Source organism: Theropithecus gelada, chromosome 20 (assembly GCF_003255815.1).
Source record: "Theropithecus gelada isolate Dixy chromosome 20, Tgel_1.0, whole genome shotgun sequence".
In the NCBI taxonomy this organism is placed as follows: domain Eukaryota; kingdom Metazoa; phylum Chordata; class Mammalia; order Primates; family Cercopithecidae; genus Theropithecus; species Theropithecus gelada.
The window spans coordinates 63,245,838-63,270,705 of record NC_037688.1 but is presented as its reverse complement, the minus strand read 5'-3'; the positions used below and the strand labels follow the sequence as shown (position 1 = coordinate 63,270,705).

The 24,868-nt window shown below is 42.4% G+C and overlaps 1 protein-coding gene across 3 annotated transcripts in view; it reads left to right on the top strand.

Annotated features, from left to right (window-relative positions):
• Positions 1 to 23,529, top strand: part of ACSM1 (acyl-CoA synthetase medium chain family member 1) — a 59,121-nt gene extending 35,592 nt beyond the window's left edge. For 2 of the 3 annotated variants that reach the window (XM_025371503.1, XM_025371502.1), the window contains 7 exons: positions 6,307 to 6,430; positions 9,463 to 9,543; positions 10,074 to 10,175; positions 19,500 to 19,627; positions 21,248 to 21,347; positions 22,554 to 22,673; positions 23,194 to 23,529. In XM_025371503.1, coding sequence (XP_025227288.1) covers positions 6,307 to 6,430; positions 9,463 to 9,543; positions 10,074 to 10,175; positions 19,500 to 19,627; positions 21,248 to 21,347; positions 22,554 to 22,673; positions 23,194 to 23,280 — 742 coding nt within the window. In that variant the 3' untranslated portion in view covers positions 23,281 to 23,529. The remainder of the gene's footprint in view (positions 1 to 6,306; positions 6,431 to 9,462; positions 9,544 to 10,073; positions 10,176 to 19,499; positions 19,628 to 21,247; positions 21,348 to 22,553; positions 22,674 to 23,193) is intronic. The other variant, XM_025371504.1, reaches the window with a different exon arrangement.
• The last annotated feature ends 1,339 nt before the right edge of the window (positions 23,530 to 24,868 follow it).

Genomic DNA, 24,868 nt, shown 5'->3' with positions numbered 1-24,868 from the left:
TCAGATGTTTGGTGGGCACCCACACAGGCACCCGATTGTCACCTGGAGAGACACAAGCAAATTCTCTTCCCCATAAAATTATCTTTAGGCAGGGATCGGAGGAAGTAGATTCAGAGGTAAGGAGAATTTGGGGGCCTAATTGCTCCCTGATGTTTGATAGGTGTTCCCTCGGAAGTTAGGAATTCCCTTTCACTCCATATTGCTGTGTGGGCATAGAGGACTAGGTAAGCGTACCTATATACGTATATATATTTACCCTTTTTCCTTTTCCTAATTCTAGTGTATAATGGCACCTGCTTTTGCTAGGATGTCTCTCCCTAACAAAGGAGTGGGGCCTTCAGGTATAATTAGAAAAGCATGTGAAAAGAGTAAAGTTCCCCAGTCACAACTTAGGGGCTGGGAGAAGTATCTAGTGACTTCCTGTCCTAGGACTCCTTGGATAGTGACAGATCTGGAGGACAGTTGTCTGGGACAGGAGGGTAAGACTGAGAAGGCCGCGCCAGTGTCCAGGAAACAGTTAACCTCCTGGCCCTCAGTGGTCAAGCATACCTGGGGAGGGTGATGGCATGGGCTGGCGCTTGCCCCAGGCACCCTCAGTCCTGCTGCTGGATCATCTGGTCAGTGGCTTCTGACTCAGAGGACCTTCGTCCTCTAGAGCAGTGGGCCTTCCAGTGATTGCCTTGACATAAGGGGCATGGACAAGGGGGCAGTTTATTTCTAGTCAGACAATCTTTCCTAAAGTGTCCTTGTACACCGCACTGGAAAGAAGCCCTATTAGGCATTCGATTTGCCCAGTCTTTCCCTTTTTCAGAGCCTCCAAAGTCCACTTGCCTGAAGGCCATGACTAAAGTGGTGGCCTTTTCTTTTTTCTTTTAATCCCGTTTGTCCCATTCCACCTGCTCCTGATCGCTATTATAAAAAACCAAGGTTGCCAAGTTCAATAGGGTTTCTAAGTTTTGCTCTGGGCCTAAGGCAGACTTTTGAAGTTTTTTCTAATGTCTGCAGCTGACTGAGTGATAAACTTATACTTTAAGATTAGTTGGCCTTTAATAGAGTCAGGTGACAGAGAGGTATGCCTCCTCAGTGCCTCCCTTAGTCTCTCCAGAAAGGCAGTAGGATTTTCTTCCTTTCCCTGTATTATAGTGGACATCATTGAATATTTCATAGGCTTCTTCCTAGTTTTCCTTAGTCCTTCCAGCACGCAAGTTAGCAAATGTCTGTGGCACCAATCTCCATGTTCTGATTCTGCGTACCAGTGAGGGTCTACACTGGGAACTGCCTGCTGGCCTGTGGGGAATTTTTCTCTTTCCTCTGTTGTCATCCTATCATTGACCTGACTGAGATACCAGAGATCATCAAACTCTCAGGCTGCAGTTATGGAGGCACTTCTCTCATTTGGAGTTAGTGTCTCATCTAGCAGTAACATTATATCTCTCCATGTCAGATCAAAGGATTGTCCTAACCCTTGTAAAACATCAATATAACCATCAGGGTTATCTGATAATTTACCTAGGTCTATTTTAATTTGTTTCAAGTCTGAGAGGGAAAAAGGTACATACACTCTGACTGGCCCGAATTCTCCAGAATACATCTTAGGGGTGTTTTTGCCTTGTGGGAAAGTTTCCCATCTGAATAAAGAACATAGGGATGACAGCACCCCTAGTCATTTTCTGATGAGCATTAGTCCTAGAGCATCCTCTGTGGTCATAATACTTACTCCTTTCCAAGATGCATAACCACCCATGGACCTCTGCTTATCAGATTAGTTATGCTCACCGATGTAGCAGTCCTGCACCTGTTTTCCTGCCTTTCTTGACAACAAAGAAAGGGGTCCAGGCTGCTGAATTCTAGTGGTCCTTTACCAGCATGCCCAACATTGCCTTTGCACTCAGAGGTGAGTTCTAGAGCTGGGCTAGGTTCCTGAGTATTTCATAACAACCCAGCTACCCCATCAAGATGCACTCCCATAAACAACCGTCCTTATGCAAATTCATTTCAGAGAGGATGCAGGTAACCTTTTGAGTCAGGATTGAGATAGAGTTTTTTTTTTTTTTTTTTTTTTTTTAAGATAACCACTTTTCCAAAGTGAACTTCCTTTATGTCTGTGGACTAAACTGTCTAAGGCCACAAGACTAGAAGTTAGGATAATACATGTTACACCGTTAACTTTTAGCAAACTTTACTTCTGTTTAAACCCTTGTAAGTTTGGAATTTCAATTATCCTTTGCTGTCTATAAGACCTTGTTTAGTCTGAATTAACTTAGAATTGGTATAGATGGTTCCTTCCTGGTTCTGTACTTTAAGGCTTGGTGGAGTGCAAACAGCTTGCATGTTTGAGCAGACCAATTATTAGGCAATTTTTCTAACTCTGCTTCTACAAGAGTTTCCCTATCAATTACTGAATACCTATTGTATTTTGTGTGTGTGTGTGTGTGTGTGTTTCCTCAATCACATGGGAGGAGCCATCTATTGTCCTGTCCTGAATGGAGTTTCTGCTAGGTCTGGTCGGCCCTCTGTATGGTAATTAAGATTTAATTCCCTCGTTAGGAAATCTGCTGGGTTAAGGGAATTTTCAGTGGTTAATGTTAAATCACCTTTTCCTCACAGAATAGCCCCAAACTTTAAGATTTTTGAGTTAGTAAGCTACATTTTTGCTTTTTTTTCTTAGGATAGCTCTGAACTGGTGAGGTGTGCTCACAATGAGGTTTCTTCTAAAAGAAAGTTATTTGTCTACTTTCTTCTGCTAGGAAAGCATTTGCCGCTACAGACTGAATGCAGTTGGGCCATCCATGGGTTACTGGGTTAGGATTTTTGATAGGAAGGCTACTGGTTGTCAATGGTCTTGAGAGGTGAACCCAGCTGGACTTCTGGGTTGGGTGGGGACTTGGAGAACTTTTGTGTCTAAAGGATTTTGTGTCTAAAGGATTGTAAATGCACCAATTAGTGCTCTGTGTCTAGCTAAAGGATTGTAAATGCACCAATCAGCACTCTATAAAATGGACAAATCAGTGCTCTGTAAAATGGACCAATCAGCAGGATGTGGGCAGGGCCAAATAAGGGAATAAAAGCTACCGGAGCCAGCCAGGCAACCCACTCAGGTCCCCTTCCATGCTGTGGAAGCTTTGGGCTTTCGCTCTTCACAGTAAATCTTACTGCTGCTCACTCTTTGGGTCCACACTACCTTTATGAGCTGTAACACTCACCACGAGGGTCTGTGGCTTCATTCCTGAAGTCAGTGAGACCATGAACCCACCAGGAGGAACAAACAACTCCAGATGCGCCACCTTTAAGAGCTGTAACACTCACTGCAAAGGTCTGCAGCTTCACTCCTGAAGTCCTCAAGACCACAAACCCACTGGAAGGAAGAAACTCTGGACACATCTGAACATCTGAAGGAACAAACTCCAGACACACCATCTTTAAGAGCTGTAACACTCACTGCAAGGGTCCACAGCTTCATTCTTGAAGTCAGCAAGACCAAGAACCCACTGGAAGGAATAAATTCCAGACACGTTTTGGTGACTACGATACTACGATAGGTGCTCACCTATCGCCAAGTGGTGAGCACCATTGAACCCCTTTTACTTGCTATTCTGTCCTATATTTCTTTAGAATTTGGGGGCTAAATATCAGGCACCTGCCAGCCAGTTAAAAGCAACTGGCATGGCTGCCGGACTAAAGACACAGGTGTCAGGCTTTCTGGGAAAGGGCTCTCTAACAACCCCCAACTCTTCGGAGTTGGGAACGTTGGTTTGCCTGGAACCAGCTTCCACTTTTCCTGTACTTCTGAGTGTCGACAGAGAGGAAAGCTATTCAGCTCCAGGGTTCCAACAACAGGTTGGTTGACCCTGGGGCCATGAGCAGAACTCTCAAAGTCATGTGCTTTTGGACTACACCCTTGTTTACACTGACAACAAGGTAGTATTGGAGTGTTATAGGGTCACAGAGAAGACCTTCAATTATCAATTATAGGTCTTAAATTTATCCTGGTTTTAAAGGAATAGGGTACACTGCTTTTTCTTTAATTACTCATATATCTCTTTCTCTTTCTCTCCTTTGTAGGTGGATTTTGGAAATACAGTGGAAGGATGTTCACTCGTTGCCCCCATTTCCACTATAGGAATATGTGCCTCCCTTTAACTTACTCAATTCATTTTCATCCTGATCTGTTATGTTGTCATAGACCCAGTTCCAGTTGTTAAAGAACTGGGTTATCAGTTCTAAGGCCCTGGACAAGGATCCAAGGCTTGGAGATTGTATTGCAGTGGGGTTAAGCTGGGTAGAAATTGGAGAGGAGAAATCTTAAAAGGAAAGGTGGTCCAATTAGCTATATTCTGTCCTCCCTGCTGGATTATAGTTATAGGAAATTGCCATGCTTCAAGGTCTCCCTTGGCTCTAGCCTTTTGAATAGAATTTTGTATAGCACCACCAATGTCTCCAGGTTTTAATGTTGCAACTACAGGAGCAGTACGTTTTGTAGCTACTTCATCTTCTCACCCATTAAGAGGGGAGAGAGGAGGTGGCCCTTCACTTAATTCAGCAGGTGGAGCCGATGGGCTAGTAAAACATACTTTTTTCAGTTTCCCTTTCTTTTCTTTAATTTCCTCCATTTCCTGTTCCTCACATTCAGAATCTGAGGTTAGTTTTTTACACTTGTCCTCCTCTTCCTCATCTGAATCTGCCTTATCATCTGTTTGAAATGATTCAAGAACTGCTTTTATTAGCACCCACAATGACTAAACCAAGACTGGAATTTTTGCTCCATCTTTATATATTTTTTAAAAATCTCTGCCAATTCTCTCCCATTCATCCAACTCCATAGTCCCTCGTTCTGGGAACCATGGGCAAAACTGCTTTACTGCACTAAAGAGTGATAACAAATTCTGAGTACTGACTTTCACTCCCCCTCTTTGTAATAAATGCCTTGAGAAATTTAAATAAGCAGAATGTCTGCTTTCACTTTGTCCCATTGTTACACTGGTTCTTCTGAGCCCTCAGCTTTCCTGCCGAGTTTCTTTTAGACGTCCTTGGGTGTCCTTTGATGATGCGTCCTCCTATTTCACGTGCTCTAGCATTTCTTCACCAGGGTCTTCATTGCCCCATGTTGGGCAGCCAGGAATGTTGGGGTGATCAGTCCCAACACCAGGTTGTGGGGGCAACGAAGTCCGACAGTGTCAAAGGACTGAGAAAAAGACAGTTTGAGAAGTAAAGTGGGACCAGGGGGCCACTGTGACTGTGGAGGCTGTGAAGGCCCCAAGCCCTGGGAGCCCATGCTATTTAGTGGTAATCCAACAAAGAAACAGGTGGTAAGAATGTGGAAGTCAAAGGGCAGGTGCATGATCTACAGTTGTGATGGTTTAGAATTTATAAGGAATATGCTCTGCTACTTGAGATAATGGGAATACAATCAATCTAGGAGCCTAGGAAGGCTAGAAGCAAGGAGCCAGCAAGTCTAGACACATTCCAGAGGACATTATGTCAGACATGCAAGTCCTGCCTCTGCTTTCTTCCCAACACTCAGCTTTTTCCCAACAGAAAGAGGGCAGGGCATTGCTGCATTAATAGATATTCTCTACAGATGTACATTTTCCCCCATAAAAGATGGCTTTGCAAGGGCACCTCTATTTGCTAGCCAAGTGGCAGCCATTTCAAAATATGTCAAAGAAATATATTTTGGGGTAAAATATTTTAATTTTTTCTGTTCACATCAGCCTTTTCTCTTTTTTTCTGAAATTTCTTCTGTCAGGGCTGTTCTCTGTAACACTTCTCTCTGTCTCTTTCCCTACACTCAGCTCAATCTGCTCTGATGTCCTGAGCAATTCATTTCCAACCCCTAACATGCATTCCCCATTCAGAAATACAAAAGCCCTTTAGTTAGCACAGTGTAGTCTCCATAAAAGAATATATGGTTCTATTATCACCCTAGCATGTCCTTAAGATCTCATCCTTTACCCCATTATGATTATAAAAATGTCCTTCTTAGCTATACAGAATGCTTCCCCAAGATGAGTTCTGATAAACACACAGTTCTCCCTCTTGTTACATTAATATTCAAATTTAATCCAAACATTCCAAATTGAACACAATAGCCTCACCACCACCCAACCCCCCGCTGCCAGAATAGTTCACAGGGACTGCAGGAAGTGAGTGACGTCCATTTGGCGATGGTCATCTGTAAAATGACCAAAAGGCAAATAAGAAAGTGAGGAACTAGAAGGATGAATGATCTGAGTGACAGACCTAAGAGCTCTGAATGCACAGAGCTGGGGTGGCTCACCAATGCCTGGCACCTTGTCTTCCTCTAAGTATCAGGTTCCCTGCCCTGGAGCACTGCTGTACTGGTGGGGAGGTCCTGTGGCCCAAGGATCAGGAGGAGTGGAAAAGACGGACAGGCCTTCTGCTCTACAACGTCTATGGGCAGTCAGAAACGGTAGGTGGTGCAAACCAGGAAGTATCTGAGACAGGTCTCAATTAATTTAAAAGTTTATTTTGCTAAGGTTAAGGACATGCGCCTGGGAAACAGGTTTGTGCCTTTCTCCAAAGATGATTTTGAGGGCTTCAATATTTAAAGGAGAAAGGGCAGATATTGGAGGAAAAAGAAGAAATTTTTTAAAGGTGTGGGTAGATATGAGGCAAATGGTTGCATTCTTGGGAGTCTTTGATCAGCTGTTTACATGTGAGAGAAGGGTAGAGGAAGAGTCACTTGTGCATTCACCTAGATCAGTGAATCTGCATTTTTACATAAGATAAACATAAGTCAGAGAAAGCAATTGGGTATGCATTTGTCTCAGGAGAGCAGAGGGATGATTTTGAGTTCTGTTCTTTGTCCGATACCTGTGAAGATGAGCTATCAATGTCAGGGTGAAATTTAACAGAACTGTTTTACAGTAATGATCTTTGGGGCCCACAAGGAATTTCTTAGTGGGAAAATTGCAGGGGAGGCATGTGGTTTTGTTTTGTTTTTTATCTTTTTAGCTCTTATTTAGGAATAAAATGGGAGGCAGTTTCAACTGATGCAGTTCCCAACTTGAGTTTTCCCTTTGGCTTAGTGATTTTGGGGTCCTGGGATTCGTTTTCCTTTCAAAGTGGACAGGTCCCTTCTAGATAGTCATGATATGCTCAGCGACTGAGCACAGCAGATGTGCTGAATTATGCCACATGTGCGGGACACAGCCCCATCGCATGCACAGCACTGTTTGATGCCAACCGGAGGCTCTAGAGTTCTAGGCTAATTTGTCCCAAATCTATCTGCAGAAAGAAAATGTACAACTCATCATCTTACCACGGGACCAATGTGCTGAAAACTCTTGGACAAAACCTTAAAAAGGGGTCTAAGGCTGTTTTAACTAACACTGTCCCTGTGGTCATCAGCTCAGAGGAGCCCCAGAAGGTGGGTGGGATAGGAGACTCTCTCCAGCAACATGGAGACCACCTCCTCCAGCAAGTACTGTCAGCTCCACTAACCCTCCCTAGGGCTGCAAAGGCAAGTGGAAGCTGGCTCCAAAAGTTCATTGCTTGGTGTTTAGGAGGACAACTCACAGGTTTAACTGTGGAATACTAGCAGGGTGGATAAGGGAGCAGATACTTTCTGTATATACCAAACACATATACACACAAACAGTGGCATTCCAGAGTATCACTGAGCTGCCAGGTGGGTGGGACATTTAGAGTATTATGCGTGTCTGGAAGTTCAAGAACCTCATCAGTTACAGCGTGGGTGAGCATCTCTTCCAACACATTTGCAATCCATTTCCAATGTTGGACAGAGCCACTTTCCCCTCTGCCTCCATTATCCCTCTAGCACATAGAGGATGACTGCTATCCCAGGCCCTGTGCAAAATTATTATTTTGGTGCCAACTCACATACTCAACTGACATTATTTTGCAAAAAAGTATAATAGCAATTCAGTTAATTTGTCTGCTTCCAGACCCGAAAAATGGTGACACTTTGGGCCTATGTTTGAATGGCTCACGGGTCATATTTGGACAAGGAGGATGGTGGGCCAGGACAACACACTACATCCATGACTCCAATATTTGCAGCACTAGATGGTGCTTAATTTGTCAAAACACTTTCACATCTGTTCACTCATGTGTGCAACGTTTTTCACATGCCTACAGTGTGAGCAGTGATATGGCAGTGGGCAAAGATCTTCCTATCCCAGGAGCACAGACCTGGGTCCAAGTCTCAGCTCTGCCAATTATAGCTTTAAGACCATCAGGATACTATGTATGCTTTCTCACCTCAGCTCCCCCACCTTTAAATGGAGATTATAGTGCCAATCTTAACAGATTGTGATAAGGTATATAAAAAGAAGTATATAATGCTCTGGCTGGTGTCTAACCTGTAGTATATGCTCACATTGCAGCTGCTGTGGTCCTTGCTATTTTTGATGGGTATTATTCCAGATGTTGGAAGCTCAGGGATGAATAGGGCAATCTCTATTCTTGGGATGCTCATTATCTACTGAAGGAAACAGACAAGCAAAAATAATTATAATGCCCTGTGGGCTGCAATGGAAGTATGGGAGAAATGCTTCAGAAAGAGAATCTTTCCCTTGACTCCTCTTGGAGCTTGAGTAATAGCCAGTAGTCATCATTCATTGAACACATGGTGTGTGCCTTGTATTATGCAGAATTTTCCATATGCTTACAAGCACTCTGGGAGGTAAGTGTTATCATTATTGCCCTTTGATGGAGGAGATCAAGAGGAGATCAAGAGGGATTAATTGGCATGCAGTTAGTGTGTGGTGGAGTCAAGATTCAAACCCTCATTGGTCTGAATGTAAAGCATGCAGCTATAGAAATAAATATATTTGTGAGAACAATAAAGGAGGAATCAAGTTCATCAGGAAGACAGATGAAGATAGGGCAGTGCTAACAGAGAGAACAGCACAAGCAATCCAGACAACCTCCACACACACTGAGGCATCCTGCAGGGTGAGATTAACAGGCCTCTTCCTACAGGTCACTGACGACAAAGGCAACATCCTGCCACCCAGCACAGAAGGAAAAGTTGGCATCAGGATCAGTCAAGAAGTTGTGGCAGAATCCCTATCACTACTTCACAGCCCCACGTAAATGTTTGTTACATAGACTAGTGGCCTTCCCATAGCAAACTGACACATGCCTGTTCAATGGTGGGCATGCCCCACATTACATGCCCACAGCCAGGAGAATACCCTGTTTCCTCTTTCTTTGCTTCCCCATTGGATTCTGTAGACTCTGCACTTAGTACAGAGCCAGACCACACTGGTTGCAGAAAATGACTGTGGAATAGAGTTGGGTCAACACCTTGAGCCTAGACCTAGGCCTTCCAGCTTCCCTACAAGGGCTCTTTGTGCAGCATCCATTGAGCAGAATACTACATCTCTGAGCAGGGGATGCTGTGTATGATTCTGGCTGCTTTGTGATCAGCCTGACCTCTCTGATCAACACCAATCTTCTTTCTTTTGTGAACAGGGAATAATTTGTGCCACCCTCCGGGAAATGAAGATCAAGCCGGGTTTCCTGGGGAAGGCCAGTCCACCCTACGACGTCCAGGTCTGGTCCTAAGGGCATTGGCAGGGAGCAGTTAGGCCTCAGTGGGGGTTGGACAATTTGACACCAGGTGACAACACCAGCCACACTTCTCTGCCCCAGTCATCCTTCCTCCTGTCTTCTCATTTTTCCCTTCAGTTTCCTATGGAGGTCTCAGTTGATAACTGCATTATTGTAGGCAGGAACACCACTCACCCTAGCAGCTAGGGCATCACACACAGTGGGTAGGAAAGAATACCTAGAAGCTGCACTGGCAGCCCTCTCTAGCAACTGGTGCGTTTCATTTTTCTTGATCAGTGTTTTCCAACTTGAAGACACATTGGTGACATCTACTAACCCATGAAACATAGACCCTTGGCTTGAGTTTCACATTTGCTTATTTTAAAGGCTTTTGACAGTTTTATTCCATTTTCTGATGTTTCTTCCATTATTTTATCCACACTGGTGTTCCATGCGTAAGCCAGACAGTGCTTGGGTGGGACAGAAGGGCTGGGGTCTCCTGCAGGGTACGATTCACAGGCCTCTTGCTACAGGTCATTGATGACAAGGGCAGCATCCTGCCACCCAACACAGAAGGAAACATTGGCATCAGAATCAAACCTGCCAGGCCTGTAACCCTCTTCATGTGCTATGAGGTAATGACCCCCCATCTGCCACCATCATGATCCCAAGGATCCCGACAGGGAGCTCTGCATTGTGAGGCTTCTTCAAGTCTTCTTTTATTTGCTCCAACTCAATGAAATGAATGAGTTTTCATTCAACTCGAAGCTCACAGTGCACTTCCCCATCCTTTCCTGTCGCAACCCACCTGGGACTTTTGGGCTGACGGGGTAGAATGAAGACTGGCTTCAGAACCATCGGACTTGCGTTCCAATGATCTACTGTAGTCAAGAATATAGGCTTTGACTGGATTCAAATAATATCATCTCACTTACCAACAACATGGTGTAAACAAATCACTTATCCTCGCTGAGCCTCCAGGGAACTCTATTATTCAATTTTACAGAGAGAAAAGCTGTAGATAAAAAGCATCGCACTTCCTCTGCACATCAAATACATAGTAGGTTTAGGATTTAAAAAAATTAGTAACCCAGAGATTATAGAAAACTGAGATGGATTATAAGGAAACCGGCTGAAAGTCCTGATCAAATAAGCAATGGCCCTCCCAGGATAGGAATGGCCACAAAGAGGAAAATCTTAGCTTCCAATATTGGCCATGGAAGGATGACCAGACCCTGAAATTGATTTCAGACTTCATCTCCTTTCTCCAAAGACACTTCACTGGCAGCTGTCCTGGTGTCACTGCCATCCTCACACTGTGGTTTCAAGGCAGCGATGGTTTCTTTGTGATACTTTGACCAGAGGGGAACATACAGGCCTTAATTAGCCTTAATTCTCAGCAGCACAATTTAAGGTTGGATAAAAGAAAAATTAGGCCAGGCGGGGTGGCTCACACTTGTAATCCCAGCACTTTGGGAGGCCTAGGTGGGTGGATCACAAGGTCAGGAGTTCGAGCCCAGCCTAGGTGACACAGTGAAAACCCATCTCTACTAAAAATACAGAAGATTAGCTAGGCATGGTGGCACGCACCTGTACTTCCAGCTAGTTGGGAGGCTAAGGCAGGAGAATCACTTGAACCGGGGAGGCAGAGGTTGCAGTGAGTCAAGATTGCACCACTGCACTCCAGCCTGAGCGACAGAGCTAGACACCATAAAAAAAGAAAGAAAGAAAGAGAGACAAAGAAAGAAAGAAAGAAAAGAAAGAAAGAAAGAGAGAAAAATTAAACATGGGGTAACATATGTTATACAATGTCCAGGCAACTTTGAGAACCACAGATATGTATCTGCATATTACTATCATTTCAGGAGATTTTTTAAAAATAGTAGTACTTGGATCCAACCAGAGATTATGGTTGAGCTGAAATGGGGATAATCCAAAGCAATATTTAGAGAAAAAAGAAAAAAACAAGGTCTTGCTCTGTCGCCCAAGCTGGAGTGCAGGAGCGTGATTAAAGTTCACTGTAGCCTGGACCTCCTGAACTCAAGTGATATTCCCAGCTCAGCCTCCCAATTAGCTGGGACCACGGGCAGGTACCACCACGTCCAGTTAATTTTTTAATTTTTTGTAGAGATAAGGTCTCACTATGTTGCCCAGACTAGTTTCAAACTCCTGGGCACAAGTAAACCCCCTGCCTCAGCCTCCCAAAGTTCTGGGATTACAAGCATGAGCTATTGCACCCAGCTAATTTTTTTTTTGATTGAGCATGACATATTTTATTTTCCAAAAGTGTCCTAACATATACCCACACCTACATGTCCATGAAATGTTAGGCTTCCTCCATTGAGACTTCTTTGGGTTTTTATCCCTTGTTATTTATATAAAAGTATTACAGAATTACCATGAGACCCAGCAATTCTACTTCTAAGGCTATATACTCCCAAGAAGTGGAAGCAGGAACTTGAACAGATACTTTATTTTTTACTTTATATTTTATTTACGTAAAATATAACATAAAATTACTCTTTTCACCATTTTTGAGTGTACAATTCAGTAGTATCAAATAAAGTCACAGTGTTGTACAGCCATCACGATTACCCATCTTCAGAAAATGTTTACCATCCTAAACAGAAATTCTGCTCAATTAACAGCATCTCACTGCCCCAGTCTCCAGTATGTGATAACCTCTAACCTACTTTTTAAAATATATGAATTTGCCTATTTTAGGTTCCTCATATAAATGAAATTATACATCATTTACCCTTTTGCGTCTGGCTTATTTCACTTAGCAATAACGTTTTCAAGTTTCATCTATGTCTTAGCATGTAACAAAATATCATTCCCCTATAAGTCTGAATAAAAGTCCACTGTATGTATACAATACATTTTGTGTACCCAGTCGTCTCCTAATGGGCATTTTGGTTATTTCCATATTTTGCTTATTGAGAGTATTGCTGCTATGAACGCTATTGTTTAAGTATCTGTTCAAGTTCCTTCTTCCATTTCTTGGGAGTATAGACCTAGATGTGGAATTGCTGGGTTCCATGGTAATTCTATGCTGAACTTTCTGAAAAAAATTACCAAATCACTTTCACAATGGCTCCACCATTTTACATTCCCACTAGAAAATGTTTTATCCATTTTGAGTTAACTTTTGTATGTGTTGTAAGGTAACTTCATTATTTTGCAAGTGGACATTGAAGTTTCCCAACACTGTTTGTTGACGACTGACTTTTCTCCATGGACTGGTTTTGGCACGTATACTTAAATCAATTGACGATATATGGGAGAGTTTCTTTCAGGACTCTCTATTCTATTGCAATGGTCTGTCTATCTTTATGCCAATACCACACAGTTTTTATTACTGTAGTTTTGTAGTAAGTTTTGAGATCAGTGTGAGTTTTCCAACTTTATTATCCTTTTTTAAAATTTTTTATTTACTTATTTTTTTGAGACCAGATTATGAGACTGGCTAATTTTGTATTTTTAGTAGAGACAGGTTTCTCCATATTGCCCAGGCTGGTCTTGAACTCCTGGCCTCCAGCAATTCACCTGCCTTAGGCTTCCCAAAGTGCTGGAATTATAGATGTGAGTCACCACGCCTGGCCTTTATTCACCTTTTTAAAGATTGTTTTGACTGTCTGGGGTCCTTTGAGATTCTCTACGCATTTTAGGATAGGTATTTCTAGTTCTGCAACAACAACAAAAAAGCCATTGGGATTTTGATAGGAATTGTGTTGAATCTGTAGATAGCTTTAGGCAGTATTGTCATCTTAATATTAAGTCTCCAATAAATGAGTATCATATGTCTTCTCATTTGCTTATCTGTTCTTTAATTTTCTGTAGCAACGTTTTGTAGTTTTCAGGGTACAAGTCTTTTGCCTCCCTGATTAAATTTATTACTAGCACTACTGTCTTGTATTCTTTTTGATGCTACTGTAAATAGAATTGCTTTCTTAGTTTCCTTTTTGGAGTTTTAATTTTTAGTGCACAGAAACACAGTTGAGTTTTTGTGTGTGTATGGATTCTGTTTTTTACAACTTTACTGAATTTATTTATTAGCTTTAACCTTTTTTTTGAGTGTGTAAAATTCTTAGGGTTTTCTATATATGGTCATGCCATCTGCATACAGAGATAATTTTACTTCATCTTTCCAATTCAGATGCCTCTTATTTCTCTTTCTTGCCTAATTGATTTGGCTAGAACTTCCAGGACTATGTAGAACAGAAGTGGTGAAAGCAGGCATCCTTGTGTTTTTGGTCTTAGAAAATCTTTCCAATTTTCACCATTGAGAATAATATTAGCTGCCGATTTTTTATATGTGGCCTCATCATGTTGAGGAAGTTTCCTCGTTTATTTAGTGTTTTTACCATGAAAGGGTATTGAGTTTTCTCAAGTGCTTTCTCTGTCTCAATTGAGAGAAAACCATGTGGTTATTTTCTTTTCATCCTATTAATGTAGTTTATTATATTTGTTGAGTTTTGTATGTTGAAACAGGAATAAATCCCACTTGGTCATGATGTATAATCCTTTTAATATGTTTCTGGATTTGGTTCGCTAGTGTTTTGCTGAAATTTTTGCATCAGTATTCATAAGAGTTATTGGTCTGTAGTTTTCTTCTCTTGCAGTGTTTGTCTGGCTTCGGTGTCGGGGTAATGCTGGCCTCATAGATTTACTTATAAAATTTTCCCTTTTCTTTAATTTTTTAAAAGAGTTGGAAGAAGATTGGTCTTAATTCTTCTTTAAATACTTGTCAGAACTCATCAGTGAAGCCATCTAGCCTAGGCCTTTTCTCTGTTGGAGGGTTTTGTTTACTAATTTTACCTCCTTATGAGTTACAGATGTATTCAGAGTTCTATTTCTTTGTGATTCATGTTTTTGGTAGATTGTGTGTTTCCAGCAGTTTTTCCATTTTATCTAGGTTATCAAACCTTTTAGCATACAATTGTTCATAGTATTCTCTTATAATTCTTTTCATTTCTGTAAAACATTAGTAATTTTAATCTTCACTTTTTTATTAATCAATCTAGCTGAAGACTTGTCATCTCTTCAAAAGAAATAACTTTTGATTAAGTTTTCTTTGTTGTTTTTCTATTTGCCATTTTATTTATACGAACTCTAATCTTTATTTCCTGCTTCTGCTGTGCTTGGGTTTAGTTTGTTGTCCTTGTTCTGGTTCCTTAAAGTGTAAGGTTTTTGGTTTGAGATCTTCTTTTTTAACATGTGTGCTAAAGACTGAATGTTTGTGTCTCCCCCAAATTCATATGTTGAAATCCTAACCCCCAATGTAATATTTGGAGATGATTATATCACGAGCATGGAGTCCTCATGAATGGTGTTAGTTCCCTTTTTATTTTTTATTTTAGTAGTTTTGGTGGTACAAGTGGTTGTTGGCTACATAGATAAGTTCTTTAGTGGTGATTTCTGAAATTTTAGTGCATCCATCACCTGAACAGTGTGGTCTTTTATCCCTCACCCCCCTGCCAACCTTCCCCTCTAGTCCCCAAAGTCCATTATATCATTCTTTGCCTTTGTGCCTTCATAGTTTAGCTCCCACTTACAAGTGAGAACATACGATATTTTGTTTTCCATTCCTGAGTTACTTCACTTAGAATAATGGCCTCCAGTTCCTTCCAAGTTGCCACAAAAGACATTATTTCACTGCTTTTCATGGCTGAGTAGTATCCCATGTTGTATATATACAACATTTTCTGTAGCCACTCGTTGGTTGATGGGCACTTTGGTTGGTTCCATATCTTTGCAATTGCAAATTGTGCTATAAACATGCATGTGCATGTGTCTTTTTCATATAATGACTTTTTCTTTGGGTAGATACCCAATAGTGGGATTGCTGGATTGAATGGTAGTTCTCCCTTTAGTTCTTGAAGGAATCTCTATACTGTTTTCCATAGCAGCTATACTAATTTACGTTCCCACCAGCAGTGTTAAAGTGTTCCCACAACCATGCCAAAATCTATTGTTTTCTGATTTTTCAACTATGGCAATTTTTGCAGGAGTAAGGTGATATCTCATTGTGATTTTAACTTGCATTTCCTTGATGATTAGTGATATTAGTGCTCTTTAAAAAGCAACTCTGGTAGGGTTCTCCAGAAGAGTCCCATTCTCCATGTGAGGCCACATCAAGAAGACAGCTGTCTATGAACCCTCACCGGACACCAAGTTGGTTGGTGACTTGATCTTGGATTCCCAGCCTCCAGAGCTCTAAGAGATAATATCTATTGTTTATAACCCACCCAGTGTATGGCATTTTGTTATAGCCGCCTGAATAGGCTAAGACAGTATGTGTGTAAATTACCTTCTTAGCACTGTGTTTGCTACAATCTATAAGTTTTAATATGTTGTGTTTTTTATTTCATTTGTCTCAAGATAATTTCTAAATTTCCTTGTGGTGTCTTCTTTTTTAGTTAAGAGTATGTTGTTTGATTTTTCAAACATTGGAAAAATTTGTGATTTTTTAAAAGTTTTCCTTCTGTTAATTCCTTTCATGTGACTTGATAAGATACTTTGTATAATTTCTGTCTTTTAAAGTTAGTTAATACTTATCTTCTGGTCCATCCTTGAGAATGTTCCATGTGCACTTGAGAAAAATGTGTGTTGTTCTGCCATTGGATGGAGTTTCCTGTATATGTCTGCTAGGTCCAATTAATTTATGGTGTTGTTCAAGTCCTCTATTCTCTTATTGATCTTCTGTCTGGTTTTTCTACTCATTATTGAAAGTGGTATATTACATTCTCCAGCTATTGCTGTAGAACTGGACACTTCTTCTTTAAATTCTGTCAATGTTTGCTTCATGTATTTTGGGGCTCTGAAGTTTATTGCCTATATGTTTATGATTATCATATCTTCTTGGTGAACTGATCCTTCCATTAATATGTAGTACCATTTTTTATCTTTTGCAATTGTTTTTGACTTAAACTTTATTTTGGCTGGGCATGGTGGCTCATGCCTGTAATCCCAGCATTTTGGGAGGCCGAGGCAGGTGGATCACTTGAGGTCAGGAGTTCGAGACCAGCTTGATCAACATGGAGAAATCCTGTCTCTACTAAAAATACAAAAAATTAGCCAGGCATGGTTGTAGGCGCCTGTAATCCCAGCTACTGGAGGCAGAGGTTGCGGTGATCTGAGATCGTGCCTTTGCACTCCAGCCTGGTCAATAAGAGTGAAACTCTGACTAAAAAAAAAAAAAAAAAAAAAATTTCCTGTCGAATATTGGTATAACAACCTACAACGTACCAAGCTCTCTTTTGGTTACTATTCACAGGGAATATATTTTTTTCATCCTTTAACTTTCAACGTATTTTGGTCTTTTTTTTTTTTTTTTTTTTTTGATGGAGTCTCCCTCTGTTCCCAGGCTGGAGTGTAGTGGTGCGATCTCAGCTCACTGCAACCTCCAGCTCTGGTTCTGGTTCAAGTGGTTCTCCTGCCTCAGCCTCCCCAGTAGCTGGGATTACAGGCAGGCACCACCATGCCCAGCTAATTTTTGTATTTTTAGCAGAGACAGGGTTTCACCATGTTGGCCAGGGTGGTCTCCATCTCCTGACCTTGTGATCCACCTGCCTCAGCCTCCCAAAATGCTGAGATTACAGTTGTGAGCCACTGCACCCAGTGAAATTCATGTCTGTAAATCTAAAATGAGTCTCTTGTAGATAGTGTATATTTGGATCGTGTTTTATTATCCATTTAGCCAGTTCCTTCCTTTGGATTGGAAAGTTTACTCCACTTACATTTAAAGTAACTACTGATAAGGAAGGACTTCTACCATTTTGCTATTTGTCTTCTGTGTGGCTTAATATTTTCTGGCCCTCATTTCTTTTATAACTGCCTTCTTTTACGTTTAGTTTCCTTTTTGTAGTGACACATTTTTTTCCCTTCTGATTTTCTTTTGTTTATATTCTATAGATATTTTCTTTATGATTACTATATTACATACAACATCCTAAGGTTGTAACAATCTAATTTGAATTAACACCTGCTTAACTTCAATTGCATAAAAAAAAAAACTCTACTCCTGTATGGTTCTGTCTCCCATATATGTTGTTGATGCCACCTTGTACCTCTCAATTCAGTCCACAAAGGCACTCACATTGATCTTATATCACAAGTGGAAAATAGTATTACTTGTCATAAACAGAAGGCAATTATAACCATAACTATAGGCTTAAAAAAAAAAACAATTTTCTCATAGTCTACCTAAATCCTATTCTCATTGAAAGCTCTGATCCTGAAGCATGGCTTCCTCTTGAGACTTCCAGAGAGTTCAAAGCATATCAGCACTAAAGTAAGAATCAACTTGATATACTCAGAACAATCAGAAGTGAATCCAAAAAGGGATGTAATTTGATGTTTATAAAATGTTTTTTTCAGGTAGCTCTTAAAACCATTTCATGTTCCACAAGAGGTATTGCTTAGGGATCAAGTGAATCGGTCATGAAGCAAGAATGAAATTCAAATATCAGCCCTCTCAGTGAGCAGCTGAGTGACTTTGAGCAGGCAAAGGTGCCTCCCTCAAGCCTAGGTTTTTTTCTTCTTTAAAATGGGCTACAAAAAAAGTGCCAGCTTCACACAAAAACAGGTATGTAAATGTACATAGCAGCTTTACTCAAAATCGTCAAAACCTGAAGACAACCCAGATGCCTTTCAACAGGTAAATGATTAAACAAAAACTGAGCTACATCCATAACATGGAATACTGTTCAGCAATAAAAAGGATCAAACCATCTGTGCACACAACTTGGATGAATCTCTAGGGAATTATGCTGAGGAGAAAAAAAAACAGTCCCATACAGTTATATACTATATGAGTCTATTTATATAACATGCTTGAAACAACAAAATTATAAAAATGGAGAACAAATTAGTTGTTAGCAAGGGGTCAGGGATGTGGAGAGGAGAGGAAGGGGGAACGAGAGGGAGGTGGGTGTGGTTTTAAAAGAGCAACATCAGAGACCTTCCTGATGAGGTGGGGAAGGCACAGTCCTACATATGCGATAAAGCTGCATAAAACTAAATACACACACACACAAGTGAAATGGGAGATCTGAAGGTTGGTGGATTGTATCAAGGTCAGTATTCTGCCTGAGATACTCATCTATAGTTTTGCAGGATGGTACCACTGCAGAAAACTAGTGACGAGTACCGAGCATCAATCCATATGATTTTTTGTAACTACATGCCAGTCCACATTTATCTTAAAATGAAAAGTTAACTTAAAAACACACTAGATGCATAGGCTTTCTGCGAGGATCAAATGAGATAGTATTTAGGGAAGAAAATTCACTCAGCAAATGTTTATTGACCCCTCTCATCTGTCCAGACTCTATGTGAATGCTGAGCTTATAGCAGTAAACAAGGTTCACACTATAATGGGAATGTCATTCTAGTGTAGTGTCACACAAAATGAATATATATATATGGAGAGAGAGAGAGAGAGATGAAGTCTCACTCTGTTGCCCAAGCTGGATTGCAGTGGTGCGATCTTGGCTTACTGCAACCTCCACCTCCCAGGTTCAAGTGATTCTCCTGCCTCAGCCTCCTGAGTAGCCGGGATTACAGGCACGCGCCACCATACCCGGCTGATTTTTGTATTTTTAGTAGAGATGGGGTTTCACTATGTTAGCCAGACTGGCTTTGAACTCCTGACCTCATGATCCACCCACCTCGGCCTCCCAGAGTTTTGGGATTACAGGCGTGAGCCACCATGCCAGGTCGAATTGATATTTTTAAACATTGTCATTGAAAGCGGTTTCATCACAACCACTCATAGAGCAGTGGCATGCATCATACACTACATGTAATGAAAACAGACTCAGAGAGATGGCAAAACTTGCCCAGGTACCAAGTAGAAACAGAAACAGAATTCAAACCCAGATTGGAACCCAAAGTTGTGACTCATCACCTCTAAATTCACTGCCTTCAACAAAGAAGCTCTCTTCTTTTTGCAGGGTAACCCAGAGAAGACAGCTGAAGTGGAATGTGGGGACTTCTTCAACACTGGAGACAGAGGAATGATGGATGAAGAAGGCTACATTTGTTTCCTGGGGAGGAGTGATGACATCATTAATGCCTCTGGGTAGGTGTGGCTGATGCTGGGCTGGCTGTTGTTGCTGTCACATGCCTCATGGAATCTTGCTTACCTAGACATTTTTTCTTGCACTGGTGATGGGACCCCCAGCCTAAATCTGAATAGAGCCGTGTCTATGGTGCCCTGATTGCAAAATGAAGTTCAAGAGGGTCTGGACAAGGAGCCATAATAAGACATTGTGCAATTTAAAGTGGGGTATGGGGAATGGAATTGAGAAGGGAGACTATCTTGGTCTCCTAGGTTCAGGGAGCCTATTTCATGTTTGTGCCCCTCTAGTGCAGCACCAAATGTCACAGGGCAAACATAGTAATAATAATAGCTAACCTTTAGTTATTGTTCATTATTATTATTATGAATATATTTGCTATTAATCTATAAGCATAATCTATTAGGAATAGATTAATAAATCTATTATTATAAAATTATTTATTAGTATAAATATATTATTCATTGTAACTATTTAGCTAACCTAGAGTACTTACTATGTGAAAACACTGTCCTTAATGCTTTATATAACCCACCTCTCAACTCTGGATGGGAGATGTGATTATTATCCCTGTTTTACTAATGAGGAAAGTGGGTCACTGACCAGCGAGAAAATTTGCCTAAAGACTCAAAGATAGCACAGGATGCAATCCAGATTTGAACTGAGGTAGTCTGGCTCTGAGCCCCTGTCCCTAACCCCTACATGATTTTTTAAAAGGCACATTACACTACAGTAACAGTTTTTCTTGGATATTTTAGAGAAATTGATGGGATTTTTTTTTTTTCTTTTCTTTTTTCGAGACAGAGTCTCGCACTGTCACCCAGGCTGGAGTGCAGTGGCCTGATCTTGGCTCACTGCAACCTCTGCCTCCTGGCTTCAAGCGAGCATGTCTAGCTAATTTTTATACTTTTAGTAGAGATGGGGTTTCACCATCTTGGCCAGGCTGGTCTCGAACTCCTGACCTCAAGTGATCCTCCTGTTTCAGCCTCCCACAGTGGTAAAATTACAGGTGTGAGCCACCACGCCCAGCCTGGATGGGATTTTTTTTTTTTTTTTAATTTCTAAAACATGATGTACTGGAAATTTACACAGGGAGTAGATTTTAAATGCTCTTACCACAAAAGAAAAAACGAAGGCAATTGTGTGAGATGATGGATATGCTAGTGTGCTTGAGTGTTTTAATCACGTTACTGTGTATATGTACATCAAAACATCATGTTGTAAGCCTTAAATATATGTAATAAAAGACGAAAATCCTGCTGATGCAATGGGAAATAGTATGCAGAATTTGCATGAATGTTTAAGACCAAGTTTGAGGCTTCCAAGAGATTTCGTGTTAGGGGAAGTTGCTTGGGCCAAGCCCAGAGGAGACAAAACATTCTCCCTCCTCCATCAATACAGGCAGTGAGGCAAGAAGCCGGGAGCACCAGAGTCTTGTATTTCTCAGCCTATAATGTCCAGCTCTTTACACTTTGGGCCCATAACACAGACAAGTCAGGCGTCTCTGGCTTCCTATGACCTCCACCTTCTGTGCCAAAGGAAGCTGCGACTCCAAAGCAGGAGATCTGGGGACTTGGTTCACCGCAGCCCTGGCATCTGCCTCAGAACCCTTCATCCTCCAGGTATCGCATTGGGCCCGCAGAGGTTGAGAGCGCTTTGATGGAGCACCCAGCGGTGGCGGAGTCAGCCGTGGTGAGCAGCCCAGACCCGATTCGAGGAGAGGTGAGGAGAACACAGAGATCATCATGTCTGCGCGTGCGCACTAGGAAAGCAGGTGCAGGGGAAACATCCAGGCTTTACCTGTGCAGCCTTAGTGGAAGGGCACAGTGTGCATGTGCACTTACATGGTGTGGTCACCAGGGGGCACTGTGGACTCTCTGTGGCTCTGAATAAAAGGATGCCAGATACTATTTAATGAGCTCTTATATATACCAAATCACTTAACTCTCACACAATGTAGTAATCTAAGAACACTTATGCTTTTTATAGATGAGGAAAGAGAAGCAGAAGGAGGTTAAGTAACCTGTCCACATCATGCAGCTAGTAAGGGGTGGAGGCAGAATGGCATCTCAGCAATGTGGCTCCAGAACATACATGCATTTGTATATTGAAAAGTATTATTAGGCCAGGCACGGTGGCTTATGCCTGTAATCCCAACATTTTGGGAGGCCGAGGCGGACCGATCACCTGAGGTGAGAAGTTCAAGACCGGGCTGGCCAACATGGTGAAACTCCACCTCCACTAAAAATACCAAAAACTTAGCCAGGCGTGATGAGGGCTAGTGGGCGGAACCGGGGGTGGGCACCTGTAGTCCCAGCTACTTGGGAGACTGGGGCAGGAGAATCGCTTGAACCTGGGAGGCCAAGGTTGCAGTGAGCCAAGATCGCACCATTGCACTCCAGTCTGGGCGACAAGAATGAAACTCCATCTCCAAAAAAGAAAAAAAAGTCTTTATTGATCACCTTCTATATGTGAGGCCTTGTGCAATAAAATATGGATAACACTGCTAATATAAAAATAATAAATTGTCAGTAATTATGAAATGCCCATTGGGTTTCTGGCTCAGAATTACATATATAATAACAGTAAAAATGATGAAAATATTGATGACAGGAGTAACAAATGTAAACTAGCTGGATGTTTTATATGTATTATCTCCTGGAAGCTTTAAAGAAACCAAATGAAGAATGGAGCCTTTATTGTCCCCATTTCACAGAAAAGGAAACTGAGGTTCAGGAGAGGTCAAATAACTTTTCAAGGCATGGAGTGGGAATTGGAAGTACAGGGATTTACACCTGGTCCTCTCCTTTTCCAAAACCACTGTAGGGTTCAGTGTCACCTTGTTTTACCACTCATTCAATAAACATTGACTTTTTAAGCTATGGAGTAGGTTGGCACTCACTGTGAGCCCATGCCTTCATTCTGCAGGTGGTGAAGGCCTTTATTGTCCTGACCCCACAGTTCCTGTCTCATGACAAGGATCAGTTGACCAAGGAACTGCAGGATCATGTCAAGTCAGTGACAGCCCCATACAAGTACCCAAGGAAGGTGAGTGAGGGCAGATGGAAGGGATTTGATGCCCTTGAAGAGTTCCCTGCTAGGACGGGCTAGGTATCACTGTAGGTAACAAACAGCCCCAAACAAAGGTTCACAACACTGAAGCCTCTTTTTCTGCTCATGCCTCATGTCCTCCATGGCTCTCCTGGGACCTGTCCTCCACATCCCCTCATTCTGCCACCAGAATAAAGGAGCAGCCTCCATGTGGGACCTGCCAGCTGCTCTAAGAGATGAAGGAGAGGGTGGTCAGTCTTGATGGCTCCCAACTCTTTTGCCTCAAGGTTATATGCTTCACTTCCACTCACATCTCCTGGGTCAAAGCAAATCCCATGGCTACATCCACCTTCTAGGGGTCAGAGGGAGAACCTGAAATACTTGGGGACTCCATTAAGGCCACCACATGGTATCAGCCTGCATGGGAGACTGCAGAGGGACAGAGGAGGAGAGTGGAGAATTGGTAGGAAATGGCAGCAGGACTGAGTCACTGTGGATTTGCTTTATCCTCAACCAGGTGGAGTTTGTCCCAGATTTGCCAAAAACCATCACTGGCAAGATTAAACGGAAAGAACTTCAGAAAAAAGAGAAGGGTCAGATGTAATCAGCAGTGAACTCACAACCCACTGTGCACCTAAGGCAAATCCCTGACCACTCTAGTCTCCCCACTATGGTGAAGATGAGGGTGGGGCATTGAGAGTGTTGATTTGGGAAAGTATCAGGAGTGCCATAATTCCAATGTTTTTGTTCTTTTAAGTTAAATTCAGTTACTCTGCTTCCTCCAAGTCCTCTGTATCTTTAGAATTTCCCAGGTGAGCACTCAGATTGCAAGCAATAAAATACTGATATCAACAATACCCTGTGTTGAGCATTTATTCTGGGAATTAACTTATGTTAAATGCCCTCCCTCTGTAATTCTCCCTAATCTCCAACCTGAGATATCTTGGGACCAGATTCTCCCTCCTGGCACCAGCATCTCAAGGTAGCCCTAAGCACCCTTCAACAGCCAGGACACACAGGTCCAGGAGGGATGCCCATGTGGCTCCAGGCACCTGCCCGTGGCCTGGATGAGGCCCCAGCAAGGCCGGGGAAGGACGCATGTCTAGGATGGTCAGCGTTGGCTTGGGGACTACACTTGCCTGCCAGACCACCTCTGCTGCCCCACCCAATGGGCTTCCGCACAATGGGCTTCCACCCAGTGGTCTTCTGCCTTTGTATCCCCCAATAATGCCCATGTGCACATGCATCCCAACCTAAACCTGGCATGCATGAGTGAGAGCCCCAACCTCTAGGGACCCAGGACTCCTGTAGCCCTGCCATGGGCCTAGGAGCCCTGCCTCTAGCTTTCCCCAGTTGGAACCTACATATCAGCCCTTCCCAGTGACCCAGGAACTCTGTCCCCCAGCCCTTCCCAGAGGACCCCACTCATTCACCCTCCCAGGACCCAGGGTCCCTCCAACCCAGAATCCCTTGACCACAAACAATTTTCCTTCTTTGAATCTTACCTTCTCCAGGCATCTAGAGCCCTCCTCACATCCCTGGCCTGGAATTCTATAACCTGACCCTTTTATCCATCCCTCCTTGGGGCCTAAAAGGGGACTACCAGGGGGTCACCAGAAACTTGGAAGAGCAGGGACAGAAAGGGTCCAGCCCGGGAATGAGAGGAGCACATATCGTCCCCTTCTCACCCACAGAGGTTCCTGGGTTTCTTAGGTGCACAAACCCAGGAACTCACAGGGAAGTAAACAGACACCACAAGCACAGAGACACTAAGGCACAGAACCACTCCAGCCTTACTTGGGCACAAAGGGGTATGGCCCACAGACAGGCTTACACACACACACCCCAGGAGATCACAGATACACAAGGCCATGAGACACAGCCCCACAGGGCAGATCCCACACACAATGGACACTCGTGCATACACACACACACACACACAGTCACAGACCTACAGGCAGAGAAACAGACACAGAACACAGACATTAAGAGAAACATAAACACACAAATACAGACACAATCAGGGACATCCAAAGGAGAGGCGAATTCACACACACAACACACACATACACACACACACCAAACAACACACATACAGACACAGAACACAGACATACAGAGACACTGTCGCAGAAGCACACATGCCCAGAGACACATTACACAGTCACAAACACACAGATTTGCACAACCAA